Source organism: Chrysemys picta, chromosome 6 (assembly GCF_011386835.1).
Source record: "Chrysemys picta bellii isolate R12L10 chromosome 6, ASM1138683v2, whole genome shotgun sequence".
NCBI lineage: Eukaryota > Metazoa > Chordata > Testudines > Emydidae > Chrysemys > Chrysemys picta.
In genome coordinates, this window is record NC_088796.1 from 61023196 (window position 1) to 61044285 (window position 21090).

At 39.0% G+C, this 21090-nt stretch overlaps 1 protein-coding gene across 4 annotated transcripts in view; it reads right to left on the reverse strand.

Moving 5' to 3' along the window:
- Positions 1-465: 465 nt before the first annotated feature.
- Positions 466-21090, reverse strand: part of LIX1 (limb and CNS expressed 1) — a 44854-nt gene continuing 24229 nt past the window's right edge. The window contains exons 3-6 of one of the 4 annotated variants that reach the window (XM_008173164.4): positions 16952-17092; positions 7814-7909; positions 3080-3157; positions 466-1135 (exon numbers count right to left, since the gene is read on the reverse strand). In XM_008173164.4, coding sequence (XP_008171386.1) covers positions 875-1135; positions 3080-3157; positions 7814-7909; positions 16952-17092 — 576 coding nt within the window. In that variant the 3' untranslated portion in view covers positions 466-874. Of the gene's footprint in view, positions 1160-3079; positions 3158-7813; positions 7910-16951; positions 17093-21090 lie in introns of all 4 variants that reach the window. The other 3 variants (XM_005284054.5, XM_042840401.2, XM_024109784.3) reach the window with 3 other exon arrangements.

Genomic DNA, 21090 nt, shown 5'->3' on the forward strand with positions numbered 1-21090 from the left:
AATTAATTGAAAAAACTCCCAGTCAGCTAATTTTGCTTGAGAAAGGACTACAGAATCAGGCTCTTGGTGGTTAAATATTTAGTTGTAGATTTTAAAAACCTTATTACAAAATAAGCTACTGATATTTATAATAATACTCTAACACCTGACAATCAATTAGTCACACTACATTTTACATAGTATAAGTAAGTCAATCCACTCTAATATTTGTTGGCTTTTCTTTGCTTGCATTTTTGCAATCTAGCTAGTTCCGGTACCAGAGCATTGAAGCTGTGGCAGCATGGGCTTCAGCACAGGCTGTACAAGCCCATCCAGAACCCTACTCAGGTAGCATGAGCTGAAGCCTGTGTTGCCATGGTGTCACTGCTCTGGTACCCAAACTATCATTAGGCACAAGGTCAAAAGTCTTGTACTGGTTTGCAGTTGTAAATGCAGTGAGGCTTTCGCAGAAAAGCTGTTTATAAATTGTTTTTTTGTTTGTTTGTTTTTTTTACAGTTTGTGCTACTGGAAGAATCTTTCTACAGTAACTTTGAGAAAATAAACTACATGGCCTTCAGCAATACTATTTGCTTGCATTGTCAATAGGAAACCAGAATGGTATACAAGAGTTTGTGGGCATAATGAGCCCCTATGCATAAACTATAGTCTTTCACATCACCTAGTACTAGTAATCTCTAGCTTTTTTGATTAGGTCTGTATGAACCCTGTGACCAAATATTTTCCTCATCTCTGTACTAAGTTCTCTTGGTGAGAAAGACTTTGTACTGATCAATACTGTCCATCACTAATCTGCACTAAAGTTTTCTGCAGCAATTTCCCATTCAAGTTAGCTGTAATATACCATTCATATATCACTTAATAGACAAGGTTATGCTAGTGATAGCCACTTAGGGTCAGGCCCATTTGATCATCATTTGAGGATGAGGTAACTTGGTCGCTGTAGATCTGGCTTAGTGCTAAACTCAGTATTTCCTTCTTTTCTTTGTAAAACCGCAATTCTTGTCCAGCTTTCCTGGCTTCCTCCAGCTCTCGCAGTGCCACTTGTAACTCTTGGGAAATAATTCCTGGAGATTCTTGCTCCTTCATAATCCAGTCCAGGGCCATATGACTTCTCATCCTTTCATCTAAGGAATACTGGGAATAATAGGAAATTACTTCCTATTACCCAAGAAATTCACAACAGAAAAATTATTAACAAAGATTCTCCTTTTAGTCAAACAGGCTCTAGCAGAACTTCTTAGATTCTGTTCTGGAATTTTAGCCAATATGATATTCCAGAGTATATCAGCAAATTTGTATCTGTCAAACACAACTAGCTAAAGAAGCTAATGTGATCATAAATCTAATGATGAAAAATTTAACATCCTAATCTTAATTGTAAATTTAGGACATTTAATATAATCCTTAATTTTTTAAAACAATCCTTATTTTTTAAAAATAAATAAATGAGAATTTATAATCATAATTTACAAATAATAAAACATGCCATTTAGATTTTGAAGGAATTCTTGTGCAAGCAATATAGCATTTTACAGTATATTGCATCATTCACTATGAAGACTCTCAAAGCTCTTTACAAATATAGGTCTCAATCCTGCAAAGATTTATGTGTATGCTCAACTTTATGGGCTCATACTTCTTAACCTGAGTGGGGAGAAGCTGGGGGGGGGGGTGAGGGGGGAGAGAGAGAGTGTGTGTGTGTGCGCGTGTGAAAAGCTAAACACAAATAAATATTGGTAGGATTGGTGCCTATGTGTGTAATGACCTACAAACAGATAAGGCTCTGTACTTGTGAATGCTCTTTTCAGATCAGGGTCTGAAACAGATATACAGACTCTGCACTGAGATCGCATCAACCACTACTGAAATCCAGCCCCATGTGGGATGACACACAGCAACTGTTTAGTGTGTAACGTTGAGTGAGTACTATATTTTTAGAAGAGGAAATTAGACCGCCTCAGGAGACTTACCGGGGGATCAACGTGCAGCGATTGATCCACCGGGGGCCGATTTAGCGGGTCTAGTGAAGACCGGCTAAATTGACCACTAATTGCTCTCCTGTCGACTCCACTGGAACAAGAAGCATAAGGTAACTCAACAGGAGAACTCTCCTGTCGACCCAGCGCTGTGCAGACACCGGAATAAGTCGACCTAAGGTGAATAATATAGCTGGAGTTGTGTCACTTAGGTTGACTTAGCCCCGTAGCGTAGACCTACCCTCAGTCACCTGTGATTCCAGAAGGAATGTTGTAAGTAGAAAGTATATTTGTGTACCAACACTTTTAAGGTTCTTCATAGCACAGTTAATATTTGTAAGTACACTTTGAAAAGTAACTTTTTTAACAGTTTTTCCCCCTTTGGACAACATACTCTATAAGACGCATGAATTATCTTTAAGATGTAAGCATTTAACCTGATACATTTCCAAGTATTTTCACAAAAATGGAAGTTGAGAATAAGAAGTTTAGAGTATAGTTTATTTCAGTAAATTTTCTGCTTATTTATTTTCCATCTTTGTCAATTGGTAACTAGACAACAAATGGCAACAGATAAATGCGAGGGACATAAATCTGTTCAAGAACTTTACTTTTCAGTGGTCAGTTTTGTTTAGAGTCAGTTTCACTTTCTTGGTGCTGCAGGGTTTGGATTTCAGGCACTGCAGGAGAAGGTGTTTTGTTGAAAAAGAACACTTAATAAAAAAATTAAAAGCCATGAAAATATTTTTATTTATAGATGTTACAGTACGTACTTGGGGACTAAATGTAAATGGAGCATCCATATAAATTATACTTTGGGACTTAAAATGGGAAGGGTAAGCTCAAACTTTAAATAATTGAAGAAGAAGAAGAATTAAAACAAAGGAGGCTAATAGTTATGCCTAGGTTTGTTTTCTTTGACCTTAGTTATATCAAAATAGACTGTTGTTTGGTCATCACAAGAGATGATTTAGAACAGCAATTTCTTCCAACTGTCACCTATGCACAAATTTGTTTTTGCTTCTCTGAATCCCTCAATCTCAGTTCCTGGTTATATATATATAAACCAGTCACAAAGTGTGAGCTTATTGTAATATCTTACCTGACGGGAGCACTTTGTTTCACGTAGGGCTTTAAGGCTTCCATTCCAATGCAGCAGCTGAAAGACTATCATCAGCTCCTGCAGAATGAAAGCACATTTATTACTGATGGAAATCTTCAAAAGCAGCACCTTTGCTCTTTTAAGACGAGTAAAACAGTGTAGATTTGGTGTCATAAAGAAACAAAATTGACCCTAATCACATTAAAGGGTGTAATACATTAATGAAAGGCATATGGACATGCAGCTGGAAGCTAGACATTCCATGGCCCTGCGTGCTGGACAATATTCTCACTCTCAATAGTATAGGTTTTAGGCTTGATTCTGCAACGTGTTGAGCATCTCATTAGGTGTTGTAGCCAGCAACTCTTGCCTTTAGTCACAGGTTTGAGGGCACTCAGTGCCCCACAAGAAGCACCCAGTATCTTGAAGGATCAGCCCCTTAAAATCAACAGCATGTGTGAACTATTGTTGAAAGCACAGTAGAATATCTTTGTTTTTGTACATAGTGACTGCATGGCAACAAGTTTAATTATTTACTTTGCACTGAGATACTTCTAGTATGGAAGGCACCGCATAAAAACAAATTTTGTTCAGCTTGTGAAATTAACCTAGCGCCTTGCACCAAACTGAAGCAGTATTGTATCAGCACTAGAAGACATATATCAGTAATCTGAAAGTTCTTTGAATTCAACAGGGTTACCTTCATATATATATACACATATATGAGATACATTTTCTGGTGTAGGCAACAGTGGATCATCATGTCCAAATTAATACTGGTCTCTAATAAACTTCTGTTGAGGGACACCAGTTTTTAAACCGATGCCTTCCCCAATCAAATTATCACTGATTATCAGGGTAAAATGAAATGGAAACTTTGTAAATTACCAATTTTTTATAGTGAAACAAGAACAGATATTGCACCAGTAAAAATAAATGGATATAAAATTGGAGCTTGCCTTACATGCTTTAACAGGGTAAAACTACGCTGTGTACATTTGCACTCAACTTGAGTCACTGTCTGAGACTATTTTTCTCATTAGTACTCCAAATGTAGTAAATATTATCTTAGCTTCCCACAGTCCATGCAAAGCGCAGAGAATTTTACTTCTAAATACTGTTTCTGTTACAAAGCTGCTAAAGTAGATTCATTAATTTTAAAAACTTTGTTTTGTAAACTTTTCCCTAAACATAAGGTCATCTATTTCTTTTAAAATTGTGCATTAGAGTGCACATTTTATTGCTAATTTTATTACCTCAGTTTTACAGATGGAGAAAGTTATCAGGCATGTTAAATGATCTGCTAAAGGCCTCAGAGAGAGTTAGCTCCAGGGTGCATGCAAGGGACTTCTGTAAAATCTATCTGTACTGGTGCCTGGAATATATTTAGCGAACACTCAGACGTGTTTATCGTGGGAGAAGACACAGCACTTTTTATTGGCTTTAAGTGCACATCACTAGTGCCCTGCCCATAGTAAACATTAGATTTAGATTGATGGATGAGATAAAGATGATGATGAGATCACTGAAAATCCTGCCTTAACTGGGAGTCCAGCTTTACCTCTATGTCACAGGAAATGATGTACTGGAAATTACTATGTACCAGAAATGTTATGACCTAAACCTTTGCCCTTCAAGAATCTGTCCTAATCCTATCCAACTCCTGACCCCTCATGGGAAGGCCCACCTTACCTAATGAGGAAAACCAACAGGATTTGATGGATAGGGCAGGACCCCTAAACCAGAGCCTAATGAATATCCCTACCCTAAAAAAAGAAAAAAAAAAGAAAAGAAAATTAAGAAACACAGCTAAATGCAAGGAAACGGGCAAAATATAAAAGGAAGAGAGAGTGAGGTTTAAAAATTTGTGACGAGACCTGTTAAAAGGGAAATAAAGGATCTTTTAAAAAAATGTTAAAATTTAAATGTTAACCAAAATCACCCCAATATTTTTTCTCACATGAATAATATGAAAGGGGCCTAACCAAGCCTCTATTACTAGACCCCAAACCCTCCTTCGCTAGAGAGGATGTAGTATGCGGCCTCAAACCCGTAAACCAGAGCCTGATAAGTAGCACCAACGCCTTGGAAATGAGAGAGAACTGCAACTAAAAGTATGAGAAAAGCTAAAATGCAAAGAGAGGTTTTAAAAGCCTTGCAAAGAGATGGTTTTAAGGAAAAAGGGACATTTGTAAACACAAGTGTTAACTAAAAGCACTGCACGTTTTCCCACATGGATACCTGAAGAGAAATTTGTAAAAGATGTAGGTATTGATAATGATACTTTACAATAATCTGTTATAAGTGATATTCTTATTACACATTTGTTGTTAAAAAGCAAATATTAAGATTTTTATTTAAAGAATTGTTGATAATCTTCTATAAGCACTAAAAGAGAGGGACCAAATACAAATGGGAATTCAGAAGAACTGAGCCTTTATAGATTCTAAATCCCTGTAGATATTCACATTGTCATTGCAAAAGGTGTGTCAATAACTTTGAAAAGTCAGTTCATCCCACCTGAACCCTCTTTTCTCAATTGTTAATCTTAATACATGCAATAAAATTCCATTTCTGGTGATTTTTTTTAATTTGAATTGATATCTTCCCTTCGCTCATCCATCAACCCAAATCTGAAGTTTACTATCAGCAGAGTACAGCTCAGCCAATCTTCTTGGGCTGCTCAAAATAATCTAGTTCAAAAATCACATCTTGCAATAATAGTGAGATTGTGGCCGCCTCATTTGCATAGCAATTTCCCCATCCACTAATTTGATTCTGATCTTTACATTGCATATGTATTTGCTTGCCCCAGTTAGACAAATCTGAATATTCACAAGAGTGTTTGAGCTAGTCTCGATTCACAAACATTGTCAAAACAAAACAAAAACAACCCAATCCTAAATTACAGTCAGTTTGTAATTCACATGCACACCTTAGTTTATTTTTAATCAGAAGCATATACCTCATTAAATGAGAATTTGAAAAATAGGCGGGTCATATTTAAAAACCTCATCCCATAAACACGTTTCCTTCATAGAGTTCTCTATAGTGAGACCTACATAAAGGAAACATTTTTGGGATGAGGTTTTTAAATACGTCTTGTCTATTTAGAATGATATAAGCAAACACATCTGCCTGGAGACTGTATTAGTTCTACAATATATTAAATGCTCGCAGGTATGAATCAGGGGCAACATCTCTCTGACGACTATAACCTTGAAAAGACTAGCTGACAAAGTACAAGACATAATCACCATTCCTCCCAATTACCAGGCATTAAAACAGGAATATTCTTCCCTGTATACACTACTTTACATAACATTTAGCTATTCAATGTAAAATCAAATTTAATGTGCAGTGCTGGACTTCAGACTTCCCTGTAAGTGCTAAAGCAGTAGAACACTTGCATTGTCTTTAGGATATATCTAATCGGTATAAGAATGCATATATGCAAATAGAGAATATTACTGTTAATTGAAATGCTGATTATTGCAGAGGCCTATCAGATTTTTGGTTAGTTTCCATGGCATATTCTCCAATAATGCGGATTAAGACAACTGCCACTTTTAATTAGGGACTTGAACAAAGTCAGGTTTTTTTAAATTCAGCTGGATAATTGCTGTTAGCATTTCTCAAGAAGTACTGAATATGAATATAGCACTATGGAGGATATGAACAGGGAAATCGGAAGATTCACACACCAAAGGTCTGGATGGAAGGAGGTTGGCAGCAGAGGAGTAGGGGAAGAAGAGAGGTGGGCCAATTCTATAGTAGCCATGATCACATGATGTTGCCATTTTATGATAATTGGTATTTGTTTTATGGATTTTAGTCACTCAAATTTGAAGTGTGATGTTAATTTAACTTTCCCCATTGTTGCCGTGCAGTCCTGAGCCCTCATCTGAAATGCATCTACTTCTATTTGACACACAAAGACTTACAAATGAGTCGAGTTTTTAAGGTGCCACAAGTACTCCTGAGTTTTTAAAAAGCATTTTTCCAACATATATTCAAATAGAAATCAAATATTAAGTTTAATGCTGGAAAAACCTGTTAAATGGTGAAGTCCTGCTAGTTAGTGCACGATTATTGCCTGTTCCATATGTAGTGGTATTTTGTGAGGCCTATTTTAACATGTGTCAAGTCATGTGAGTCTACCACCAAGTACTAATGTCAAGAGGAAGAAGTGGGCCCTTTATGTTTAAGAACTAATACAGATAGGCTTTCAGTATTTATCAATCCAACCTGATGATCTTTAACAGGGTGTGATGTACCTTGGTGACAACTGGATATCACAGAACTTGGATTCATGAGCAGCAAGCCACATTCCAGTCTAAAAAACCCTTTGAGGTGGTCTTTACAGCTGTTTCCTTCGTGGAGAGATTTATACTTTACTACATCCACTTACTTACTTCATTCTACAGCAACCATAATTCTTTCTGATCAAAGCTCTTTTTTTCAGGTTCAACTGCTTTATGCTTCTTTACAGAAGACATAACACCTTCCTTTTTTAGGTAAAGACATACAGCATTTCCATGAAGAAAAACAAATAACCAAGCCTGAAAAGATGCTGCTCCAAAACAGAGAAAGCAGAGAACAAGGCAATTGGCCAGGTGGACAGAGGGTCTGACAGTTCCCACTTGACATCAGCCAGCCTACCCAACACATTGTCTTCAGACTTAACTATTCAAAAGTGAATAAATCAGGAAGCACAATTTTATATCCTTGTACCTGAAATTCTAACATAGTTTTCCCCATGTTTGACTCCAACATATAATGATAAGCCCCGATGCTTGTGCTTGGGTCATCAGCATCACTTAAAGTACCCTTGGAAAGGAAACAAGACAGAGAGATTAGTATTGGGATGTTTGGTTATCTATATATTCTAAGTTTTAATAATTTATGAAAAAAATTCCAGTGTTGAAAACTTGAACCATCCGTCATGCCCCTCCTTTCCTCCCCCAATAAACTATTTTGAAGTGCATATCAGTGAATCAGAGCTACATTGACATGATCCTTCGTGATGCCAACCCTTTCCAGCACCATCTGGGAATCTGAAAGTGCTGTGACAGCTGGTAAATTTTAATTTATTTCTAGTTAAATATTGATCTTCCCAACAGGAAACCTTGTGCATCCTTAGGAGATTTGCCAGTCTTCCTGGAGTGATGCTGAATGAGGACAACTATCATATCATCATTGGGAGTGGGGATACAGGGTGGAAAAAAAAGACTAACTAGAGATAGCTGAACCTCTAAAGGCTTGTGTTTGTATAAGCATCCAGAAGCTTAGGTGCTTGCTTGATGTGCTGACCTGTACCCACCACCCACAGACCCCATGCCCTTTTGTAGTTCCAATCATATTTCTAGTGACATGTCTGGGAGCCATTCCCACACAAAATAGGCCTGATCTTGGGTATAAGCCCTGTGACCTGTTAGCTCCTCCATTACTAGGTTTCCTTTTTTCCCCACCTACCCAGGCAGCCCACTGCCCTCATTCATCCACACTTGGCTAATTGGCTCACTCACTTCCTTCTGTAAGGCCTTCACACTGATTTGGTGTTTTATGTTAGCGCAAGTGCATTTGAGTCATCTCAGTCTTTGCACACTAGAATTAAAGGCTAGTGTGCAGTTCCCCTTCTCTTCAGAAGATTTCATTCTTCAGATCTGTGGAAGATCAAGTCAACTCACTGTTTTCACAAAGAAGCAGGAGGAAAGCGCAGACTAATCTTCCAAACCTATAAGATCAGAGGAGGGCAGAAGCATTTGGTCTGCTCCAAATTAAAATAGAGCGCACTGGAGGGGTTGATTAGCAGGATGCTGAGTCTCACACCCCTCCCCCCCCACCAAAAAACAAGCCACTCATGCAAGTAAGGGTGTGGTGGGAGAAAGGGCTAATTTGGGACTTCCTTCATCTCTTTTAGGAGAGATACTGGTTGTATATTTGACCATTTCAGAACTTTTTCAATAAAGGTTTCTTCTATTTTGGGTGGAGTATGGGGGAAGGGAATGGATCTTAAATTTGTCCATACCTATTTACCCTCCCTTCCGTTCCTTTTCCTCCTAAACACTCTGGTACATAGGGTGTCTGCCATTATGTTAATCTTGTGTTGTCTGTTCACAGGCTTCTAGTATCGAACTGATGGATTTTTCTTCTTTATTGTTCTGCTTAAAGTTTCTCTAGGTTACTCTCTCTCTTTCCAGGTGGTGTTCATGTTATTTCTTGATGTGGAAGTTGTGTTGGTGTCATTTTTAAAGCATGTCCATCACTATCGTCTTACCAGGTTCGATGCTTCAGGTTGATTTGCTCGCCTTAGAATTTCTGATCTTGCAATCTTTCCAATGAACTCTGAAGATCTTTGGAATCTTCAGGCATTTATTTTGGAATTAGTTGATTTTATCAATTTCTATTATAGATTTCCATGACTCTGTTCCATGAAAGAGGACAGAGATAATGCTGGTGTTAAAAATTCATATTTTTGTGTCATTGCCAATCATGCTACTTTTCCAAAGCTTTTCAAGTTTATGAAAGGGTTTTTTTGCTGGTTTTTATATTTGTTGCTTAGCATCTAGCATGGTATCACCACCTTTGCACATCTCACCCCCTAGCTAGGCAAAATCACTCATTTCTTCTAATATTTCTCCATCTACTCTGACAGTTGCTTTTGGAACATTAACAGCCATGTATTTTGTCTTCTTATTGATGAAACAAACCAACTTGTTTGGCTATGTCTGCAAAAAGCTGGGTCTTCCATTAAATATGTTGGACTAAGCAGTACAATGTCATCAGCAAAAACAAGGTAATCAAATTGCACTTTGTTATTTATCCATAAAATTTCTTGGTTATTTTCGATGGTTACTTTCCTCATGACATAGTCAATGACCAGTGCAAACACCCTGGCCTTACTCCAGTTGTCACTGCAAACCACTGACTGATGTAATCACTATCTCTAACTACACATTATATTGGCCTTGATTATTCTAATTATTTTTGCTGGTATTCTGTAGTATGCCATAATTTTCCAAAGACAGTCTCTGCATACACTGTCAAAAACCTTCTGGAATTCTACAAAATTTATCACAAAAGGTCCTTGCCATGCCATACTTTGTTGTATAATATGTCTGAAAACAATAATATGGTCTTCACAGGATCTCAATGGTCTAAAATCTGCTTGTTCCTCTGTAAATTGAAGGTCCATTTGTTTCTTGATATGTTTCAGGGTGATGTTGCACATGATTTTACCAGGCTTTGAGAGTGTTGTGATTCCTCTCCACTTATTGCAGTTAGTAAGTTCACCCTTCTCCAGCAATTTTACTATGAGGCCTCTCTTCCACTGGGTTTTTTTTTCTTCACTTCATATTCTATCCAAGAACCAAAAGAAAGTCTGGAGTGCTGTTTCATCACTTGTTTTAAGTATCTCTCAAATAATGTTATCCTTTCTAGCTGTTTTCCCATTTTTATATTTTTCTTGCCACTTGTCTGTCTCTTCACATGTCTTAACATTCATCAGTTTTTGCTTTACACTTCTTTTTTCCTCTGCTGCCCAAATAAATCACTAATCCATTGTTCCCTTTTAGATTTGTTCTTATTAAGGCTGTGTTTGCACTTTCTAGATAGCACTCTGATGTTTTCACACAGAGCATCAATGTCTTGGTTTTCTTCAGTTGACTCCATTAGAACACTGAACATGACCTTCAGTTCAGATTGAAAAGCACTTTTTTTTTTAAATGTCTGGTTCTTTTAATTGTGCACTGCTAATGCATGGTCTTCTTTTAACCTTCTTCAGACTCTTTAACTTGATCTTCAGTTTAGCAGTATAAAGGTTATGATTATGGTTACTGCCCACTTCTGCTCCCTTGTATGCACATCTCCAATGAGCTGTGAAGCTTTCTTGAAATGCAGAAGTGATCTATCTGTTTTTTTGTAGTAGCACTTGGGGAGTTCCATGTCACGTTATGGAATTTTTTAGGAGGGAATATTGTTTCAACTATCACTAGGTTATTCATGCAGGAAATTTCTACTAATTGTTCACTATTTTGATTCATGTCCCACCCCTGCCACACTTGCCCATAACTTTATCAAACCAATCATTGTTGCTTCCAATCTTTGTGTTAAAATCACCGGTTGTCACTATATCATATTTTGGGACCTCGGTTAACACATCCTGTAACAAATTTTAAAAAGTATCTTTTCATTGATTGGTACATAATTTTGTATGACTGTTAGTTTAAGGAATGTAGTCTGAAATCAAGCTTTAATCATTATTTCACTGACTGATTCCTACTCAGTCAGTGCCTGCTTAGCTTCATTCAACATTAGAATTCCTACTCCAGCTTTATGTCTACCATCTACATTCCTGGAGTAGATGATAGTCTTATTTATTTTTCTTAAAGTGCACTTTGTTCAGACCTGTCCAACTACACTCACTGACTCCAAGGACATCAAGATGCTATCTATCAATTTATTTAATTATTTGAGCAGTTTTAGTAGTTTCCTACATTGTTCTCATAGTCCAAAATCCATTTTTCATTATTGATTTGTCCTTCAGCATGGGACTTTTCAGGACATGGGCTTCCTTATGTGTTTGACCAATGCTGCAATATTCTTCATAGGAAGCTGATCTCTTGTTCGAGTCTGCTGCCCACCATTATAGGTGCTGGTGTTTGTTTCTGTAGCACGTTTGTTTTATGTGATGAGGTTACAAGCCCCACACAGAACCTTAGGTCCATGTCTCCTTATTTATTATTCAGAGCTGACCACATGTGGAGACTTCCCCATCCATCACCCAGGGGATGTGCTTGGTAGCTTCTGATGCCCCATACTTAGCCAAAAAAATGCAGCACATCTGATTGATCTGGACATGATGGCAAAATGAGGACAGATGAATGGATGAATTTTAAGTGGTAGGCCACAACTTTTATTGCACAGGGGAGGGGTATTACCCGCCCATCCTCCATATTCCCTTATACCTGGCATTCCAGTGGAGGGGTTACAGGGCTCCTACCAAATAACCCATAACTCAGGGTAGGCTCCCCCCAGCCTATCCCTGGGACTCAACTTGCTTTGAGTCCTACTCCCTCCCTCCTGTGAAGGGGACAAAGGATTCTGCAGAAAAGGACCTGGGGATTACAATGGATGAGAAACTGGATATGAGTCTGCAGTATGCCCTTGTTGCAAGAAGGCCAACGACATATTGGGCTGTATTAGTATGAGCATTACCAGCAGATCGAGGAAAGTGATTATTCCCCTCTATTCAGCACTGGTGAGGCCATACCCGGAGTATTGTGTCCAGTTTTGGTCCCTCCACAACAGAAGGGATGTGGACAAATTGGAGAGAGTCCAGAGGAGGGCAACAAAAATTATTAGCGGGGTGGGGCACATGACTTACAAGGAGGCGCTGAGGGAACTGGGGTTATTTAGTTTGCAGAAGAGAAGAGTGAAGGGGGATTTGATAGCACCCTTCAACTACCTGAAGGGGGGAGGGGGTCCCATAGAGGACGGAGCTAGGCTGTTTTCAGTGGTGGCAGGTGACAGAACAAGAAGCAATGGTTTCAAGTTGCAGTGGGGGAGGTCTAGGTTGGATATTAGGAAGCACTATTTCACTAGGAGGGTGGTGAAGCACTGGAATGGGTTACCTAGGGAAGTGGTAGAATCTCCATCCTTAGAGGTTTTTAAGGGCCGGCTTGACAAAGCCCTGGCTGGGTTGATTTAGTTGGTGTTGGTCCTGCTTTGAGCAGGGGATTGGACTAGATGACCTCCTGAGGTCTCTTCCAACCCTAATATTCTATGATTCACAAGGGTGGGGACCTCAGCCTGTGAGAGTCACAACGTCTCATCCTATCACATGAGCCCACGTCCAGTCAGCAAAATCTCAGGTCTTTTACCTTTGGGAACCATTCAGTGTATCCTTTTAACCACACTGTAAACCAGCCACAGGATTAGCCAGTGACTAGCTTGATCACACTCCCCACAACCAAACCACCTGGTATCACAACTCCATCCATTCTTACATACTCTGGTGCCGGCCTCTGGCAAATGTTCACCATCGTCCCTGAAAAATTCAGGCCAATTGGAACAGATGTCTCTGTGTATGACACTCTACCTCAAAATAGCACCTCGTAACCCCCCCATATTCACCACTGTGATATGATTATGATATATTTTGTACAAAGTATGCCTTGTGAGATATCATTTTAAAAGTCTTGATCTGTTGAACATTGTTAGCCTGTTGGATTGTATGTGAGGTTATGAAGTATTGCTGTATGTTTACTGAAATATGTTGTGAGGTTGGGAATGCCCACAGTCAGCCTTCAGTTGCAACAAAGGAGGGCCCAGACAGTGTTAATGGCTCATCAAGAAAACAATCCATTATCCCAGAGGCTCCTTAGAGAAGAGACATACGCAATGCAGACTGCTTCACCAGTGGGGGCTGACTGACCCCACCTCACAGCAAGGATCTTTCTAGCAGCTGGAAGAAAGTATAAAAGAGGGAGAGTGACATCACCACTTAGCCTCTCCCTCCACCCCATCTCAACATCCTGGAAGCACGTCTGGAAGACTCTAAAGGTCTATCAGGCCAGCCTTACAGAGCTCATGGAATTTGGGACACAGGAAGTGCTTTGTCATGAGTGGTCCATACTGACACACCAAAATCAAGGGCAGGCATGCGGGAGGAACCCTGCTGAGTAATTGCAGAAAGGAAATTAAGCCCAGACCATTTTAGCTGCTGTTGATCTTGAAGGCCAAGGAATGATTTTTATTTGCGTTCATTGTACCCCAGAAGGTGGTTGGATTATGTGACCAGAAGACCTGATTATCTGGCCAGAAGACCAAGCCACAGAAGACCCACAGAGGCCGACTTTTAGCCTGCAGGATCAATGGGAGCTGAAGAAAATGGCAGCACTGCTCCTGGACATCAGTGGGTGCTCAAAAAAGAAAGTGCAACCCACCACACACCCTCAACAAATGTCTCCCTTTACTTCCCCACCTGTTCAGGCAGCTAGGTGGCCACTTTCTGCCCTTGGCTATGGATGTGTAACTTGAACTGGCTTCAATGGACCCTCAGTGACTTACTGGAATTTGAGGTGGGGTTTGGCTTTTGATTGGAATAGACATTTCTGATAAGTAAAATAAACAAGAGTTAACTCTCCAAATCACTTCTGAATTAATCTGAGAGTCGGTGGTAGTTCAGAAATACACAGGGTTTTATGCTGATGCCTATTTCCCTCTACCTGCTCTTCACTGTCTCAGTGATCCATTGATATGAAACTCTACCTCCTGTCCCCAGTCTTTTCCTGGCACTGCAGGACTGCTGCCCATTCATCTGAACATTAAGGTTTACTTATTTGAGATGATCCACCAAAAATGTCAGTTAAATTAGTCCAGTCTACCTGCAGGCATTTATGAAAGACTTATCACCCTGGTATCTATGTGCTGGCTGTTCACACTTGGAGTCCCATACACTAGCTCTATGATAATCAGGGCATATTGATGGACCTACAGAGACATGAGACATAATTAAGCAAATACTTTTTCAATGGACCTCTGGAGTATCATGAAGTAGCTAGGTAAGTAAGTGGCTAAATTCCCCAAAAATTTGAATTTGTTTATCTTTTTTCTTTTTGAAAACCTAAAAAAGGAGCATCTGAGTCAACTACTTTTGATAAATTCCCTCTCATAATTCTAGGTGTTCAGTGGCAGCTGTGCAGAGTTGAACAGATCCCTACACAAGATAGTTCCTCTAATTGAACTACCAGCAAATTTATAGCTTTTGAATGCTGTAACATTAACACACTGCTGCTGAAATATTTATGCTGGCTTTTAAATATCCCTGAGGAAATCCACCCTGAAGTCTGTAAAGCATATACCCTTTTACCTTCAAAATTTCCATAAAAATGATGAATTACCTGAAATTGAACCTCCCTTTAAATTTCATGTATAAATAAATCATGCCCCATTTTGCCTAACTGACATGGATTTTTGTTCCTCTAAAGTGTATGAGATTCAAAATACTGGGAAAGAAAGCTCTCCTTTCATCCACAGACCAGATATAGACCAGGCCTCCTTACATTGCTCTATCAGTGCACCTAAATTATAGCCACTCCTCTTCCCTTCTCCCCGTCCATCTCGTAAAAGAGAAAAGGGGAAAACAGCTAGTGTGCCTTGCAAAAAGCTGTTAACAGTGTTTCTAAACTATTTTAAAACCACTCCACATTTGTTATCAGAAGCTTTTTCTGAAAAGATGGGAAGAATTCAATGAACCCTTCGTCAATCCAGGACATAAGCCCATCAGTGAGCCTGCACTTTCATTTATAAAGATTTGCTACCCACATTGATTTTAGCCACAGGGCACAATGCTGAACTAGAAATCGAGTCTTGTTTGTTTTGTTTTGTTTTCTAATTATAACTCCAAAGTCTGTTTGGCCAATCTTTACCATGACAATAGTGGGAAAAACCCAGACCCTAGTGATGGTTTATTTGTCAGTCAGGGGACAAGTAGAAGTGATAAGCCGGAGTTAATGGGAGTTAGTATGGGTATCAAGAGAAATTGTTCCTTGAAACTATTTAGGAAAGTTACAATGGAATTATGTTTTCCCACTCATTTTTAATTATGCATGATAATTTAAGAAGAAACCAGATTTGGATGATCTTTTCAAATCAATGCAGGAAATTTAACCATACACCTTCCACTAATTGAAAGGACAGTGTAAGACAGTCCTCAAACACTGTTTCAAAATATCTCAAGTATCCATTAGAACTATTAGGACTCACTCCTTGGAGGTGCTGAGAACAGTCAGCTTCCATTAACTCAGTAGTGTGGGAGGGGATACTGAAGCTTAGCTCATCCGTTACTTGTTACATAGACACATTGACACATTTTCCAGGTATACCATTTAGATCAACCTTATATAAATATAGATGGGTTTTATTTATATCAGCTTATAATATTTTATGTTTAGCTATAGATATGAATCATTCATATAAGCTATGTATATAATATGTGTTAGACATTTGTTAAACTTCATTCTATATTGAAATGCACCCATCTCTGGCTGGTGGAAAATTGTAGCTGAAAACAGTGCACAACATCACAAATTTTCATACTTTATATTAGATAATTAAAAATGAAACTAAATCCCCCCCCCACTTGAGAAGAAGGAAAATACAGACCTTGGGCCAGATCCTCAGTTGCCATACATCAGCACAGCTCCAGTGATGTACAGCAGCTCCAGTGATATCTAAATATCTGTCTCCTTGCTCTTAGAGTATAAACTCTCTGGGGCAGGAACCATGTCCCCCCTCTATGTTTGTACAGTGCTTAGCACAACTGGGCCCTGATCTTGACTGGGGCCTTCAGGGCAGTACAATTAAATAAATATTAAATAATAACCACCTTGAATGACATTTAGTCTAGGGTTATCAGATTATGTTTTTTATTTCAAACTTTAATTAAACAGCACACAGTTGATTTTTACTGGACGTCCCGCACAACTGACAGCAAGTGCAGATGTTGGGGGTCTGTCCATCTATTGTGGTTGATTCGGTTTTGGTATTTAATGACAAAGGTTCCTTCCCTCACCCATTTCCCTACCAGAGTACCTATAATGTTAAGGAATAAATCACTGAAATAGTGATACATTGAAATAAATTAAGGATCTGGAACTAGAGTCCCTTACAGATTACATAAGAAAATTAAACTCCCTGAGTTCCAGAGCCAGTGTTTAAGTGTTTACTAAAGAACTAATGGACTATCAATGAAGACACAGTTATGTAGGATCTATTATTAATCCCATTGAAGTAGTTTCCTCAATTAGCTACAATTTTATATCAACACAGCAGACAACAACTCAAGAAACATAGTTTGGTACTTACACTGGTTGAGGAAACAGCTTCTTGAACACTTTCCATAATGAATTCCTTTGTGATCTTGCGACAGGGCAATTCATTGAACAGAGAGTTGATCAGAGCCACTTTTGCAGCATCTCGTCTTGCCTCTGCTCTGCTTAAGCAGCACTGAAATTGCACATAAATACAGAGGGAGTTACAGACCTCAGGAAAACTACTCTAGTTCACCTTAGGGCTATTTTTGTCTTTATTAATACAACAGAGAGCCCTTTTCAAGCCCAAATGAAAATTGTATTTCTACATAAAAATTGGTTAATATGCTTTTATCAGTAAAGTTGGTTGACTTCTCACACAAAAATATTTTTCACTGAAAAATTGCCTTTTCTCCAAAATGAAACTTTTCAGAAAATTGTCAACATTATCAAAAATTTCTAATTTTTGCAAAATTCGGTGATATTTTTACTGAAATAGATTTCAAAAATTATCAATTTTTTCATTGACTGCAAACCCCATTTTCACTGAAAACCAAGTTTCTGGTAAAGAAAAAAATAATTAATTTTTTTAAATAAAAACTTGGGTAAAAAATAACAGAGACATTCATGAAAAATAGAGCCAATTTAGACAAAGAAATGGGAAAAGACCCTGAATTTCTTGGTGAAATTGTTTTCCCATTTTTTGACCAGCTCTGCTAATCAATATTATCCAAACATTGTATGGATGCGGTTTTCAAAGGAGCCTGAGACCAAGACTCCCAGCTTCCATTGACTCTCCCTTCATTATGCGCCTTTAAAAATCCAAGCTCATGTTAATTTCCTCTATTCTAGTCATAGTGTGAGAAAATCTTATTAGCACTTTCAAACACCGTGCTTGCTATCTCACCAACAAAACATTGTAAATAGAAACTAATACAGAAGGGACCTCTTCAGTTTATTCATTTACCACATACTGGGAGTTCTGCTGAAGTGCATCTCATATAGGCAACTTGGATAGAATGTGATAAATTTTAGATATGATGTCAGTAATTAGACACCTTCATATTTTACCCTGCATATGACCCACTAACTACTCTTTAGTGGTTGCCCAATTACAGCAACACACACATTTAAATGATTCTTCCATCAGCTTTCCTCAGATACTGAATTATTTAAAGCCTGATCCAAAGCCCACTGAAGTCAGCTGCAGTCTTTCCATTTACTTTAATTGGCTGTGGCTGAAACCCTTGGTATAGATGTGCGAGTACAAATGTGCTGTTTTACCAGTGGGAGACTTGGGCACCTATGAATATGATTATTTCTGTCCTCTCTACAAGCAAGGAAAATGCAGGCATATTCACCAAAAACCAGTAACTGTGATGTTTCAAAAGCTTATCTTTTTAAATGATTAAACTTAATGTTTAGATTCAAAGAAAACCATTTTGCTTTCTTTTTATAAAAATTCCATTCTTGGCAAATCTGTTTAAAGAATGAGTTTTCTAAAAGGAAAATCATTTTAATTCCCATTTTATAGCTTAATTTTTACTCACTAAATTTATTATTTTGAATGTGCCTCAAGTAGCCTAACCCCACAGCTACTCATGGTATGCAAAATACTTGACCCTTCTCTGAGCAATTCCATGCACCTTTTATAGCCATTTAGAGTTGCCTAGATCAATACATTTTACCACTCTGTTTTTCCTTCATTAGTTTTAAATATTCTCTTGTAGGTTGCATGTAAGTATCTCTGCTTTCTAAAATTCAGAGAACAAACCTCAGACTTGTATGTTTTTAATAATAAACTTTATAATAAAAACCAATCCAAATAATTTAGATTTAAACCATCTTTGTGACGATGAAACCCAGTGAAAATGACAGATAAAAGAAACTTAGTTTTTAAAGTAAGGCCAGCAAAGCAGCAGATCAAAGAAGTTGCACACATTTATAAGCAAGTGGTAAGTCTTTAGAGATCAAGAGATTTACAAATCTGGAAGAGTAGAACAATCTTTAACATTTTCTAAATGTAACAGGAGATATATAGACTTAACCAAAATAGATTATAATTGTAAACTGTGACATATGACTTTCCCTCTGCAATTTTTTCTTTAATTTAAATGTTTTCAGTCTCTGGAGAATGAAACTGATTAGAACTCATTTGAGCTGGGGAGTAAAAGGGCAAAATTTTAATTTAGTTTCTCAGAGGGCAAAGGTTTTCGGCATGGGCTGTTTGACTCAAATGTTACAAAGAAGTCTTGAATTATCCAGGGCTTAAGTTATAGTGGAGCAGTGAATATTAATAAAAAAGGGTGAAAGCTCCCATAATGATTGGTCCCATGGCTGAGCTCCATCTTTACACTCCCTGGCAGTGGATGGGGGTAGGGAAGAGAGATGGTGGGAGGTCTGCAGTGATGTAACTTTATGCATATTGAAAGGTAGTAACCAGCAGTTATATCAGCTTTGGATATGATGTTTTAAAAACAATGTAGTTGATTGACTGAGGAGGGATGCAGCTCCCATGTACATCCCACTCACTGCAGTCTCTATTACCTCAGCCCAACCAGTCACAGCCCCCACTGTTTCCCACTCATTTGGGTGACATATTTCCCAAAAGGGAAAACAGGACACTACCTAGGGCTAGCAGAAGCTTCCCCCGTCCCATGCGGGGCCAGCCCATGCCCCTCCCATGCCTGGGGATGATCTATGCCATTCACCCCCTTTGGCCCGAGCTGCTCACCCTCCAGGGCCCACGTGGGGTCGGCCCAAGCCACATGCTCGAGCCCTCCCCCCGTGCGGGGCGGACGTTGCCCCCCACCCGCGTGTTCCGCTGTGCCCCACTAGGGGTCACATTCCGCTTTTTTGCCAAAATTGGGCATTTGTCCTGTTTGCTCATGCCAACTGATGATCCGTTGGCAAGAGCAAGTGGGACAAATGCCCAGTTTTGCCAAAAAAGTGGGGACAGCCAGAAGAATTAAAAAAGGGACTGTCCTGGCCAAAACAGGATGTATGGTCACTTACCACTAGGGTGACCAGATGTCCCGGTTTTATAGGGACAGTCCCAATATTTAGAGCTTTTTCTTATAAAGGCACCTATTACCCCCCATCTCCTGTCCCGATTTTTCACACTTGCTATCTGGTCACCCTACTTACCACTCACCCTCAAACTTCCTGGCCCCCAGTCTCACCCCACCCACAACTCACCCCAAAGCTGCTCCCAACATCTCTCACCCCACAGCCACGTTTCAACACCATTCCCTCAAATCACTCTTCATGATGGAGAGGTGGCCATGCCACACCTGAGAGGCACTGTGACACCATGTACCAGGTCATAATGTCTCTCACTCAAACTTGGCCCAGCTGCCCCCCTGTCATGATGGAGAGGTGGCTGGGCCAAACCTGCGTGGCACTGAAGTGTCAATCAGGTTTGAGATGGGGGCCCTGTTCAAGTGCATATTAGTTAATATGAGTCCAGAAAGCAGCTTGGAAAAAGAAATAAAATTTGCAATGTGACCTAAAAGTCAACCAGTTTGGTTCTGTGGGATCACTAGGGGCAAGAGAGTAAGTTCCAGAGCTGAAAGGAGGATAAACCCACCCCAGGCAAACATATGCTTAAGCATCCTTAATTGATCTCAAATGCCAGATTAAACATGAGAAGAGAAACAATCTCTAAATCACAAAAGGCTCAAAACATAAAGGGCTTCATAGATCAGAATCAATACCTTTCATCACACCTGGAAGCAAATGATGAGAAAAGTACAGTTTTTGGAGCATACATGTAATATGTTCCCCACCCAAAGCACTGCTAAGTAAGGAAGCATGTGCTTTCTGCTCCAGTTAAGCTTCTAAGCGGTTTTCAAGTGTTGTCCCAAAATTGAGTACATTATAATCAAAATCTGGATAAAACAGGGGCAACTGTGCCAAGGTTTGCATCTCATAGGTGTAGGCCTGAGACCTGATCAACCCTTACCCCCTCATATTAAACCAGCCTTGGGCAAAACTCAGGGAGTTCACCAATAAAATTGAGAGGAAAAAAAAAAGTTCAAATGTGGCAATTTTGTTGCCAAGCACAGATGAGAAAAGGAGTCTTTTTTGGGATGCTGTCTGGATATTCTCAAACAGATAAGGATCTAGCAAGATCCCCTCCCCCTAGCTGGCAAACCTGAGTAACAAAAGGTGGGCAAATAAGTAAGTGCACAG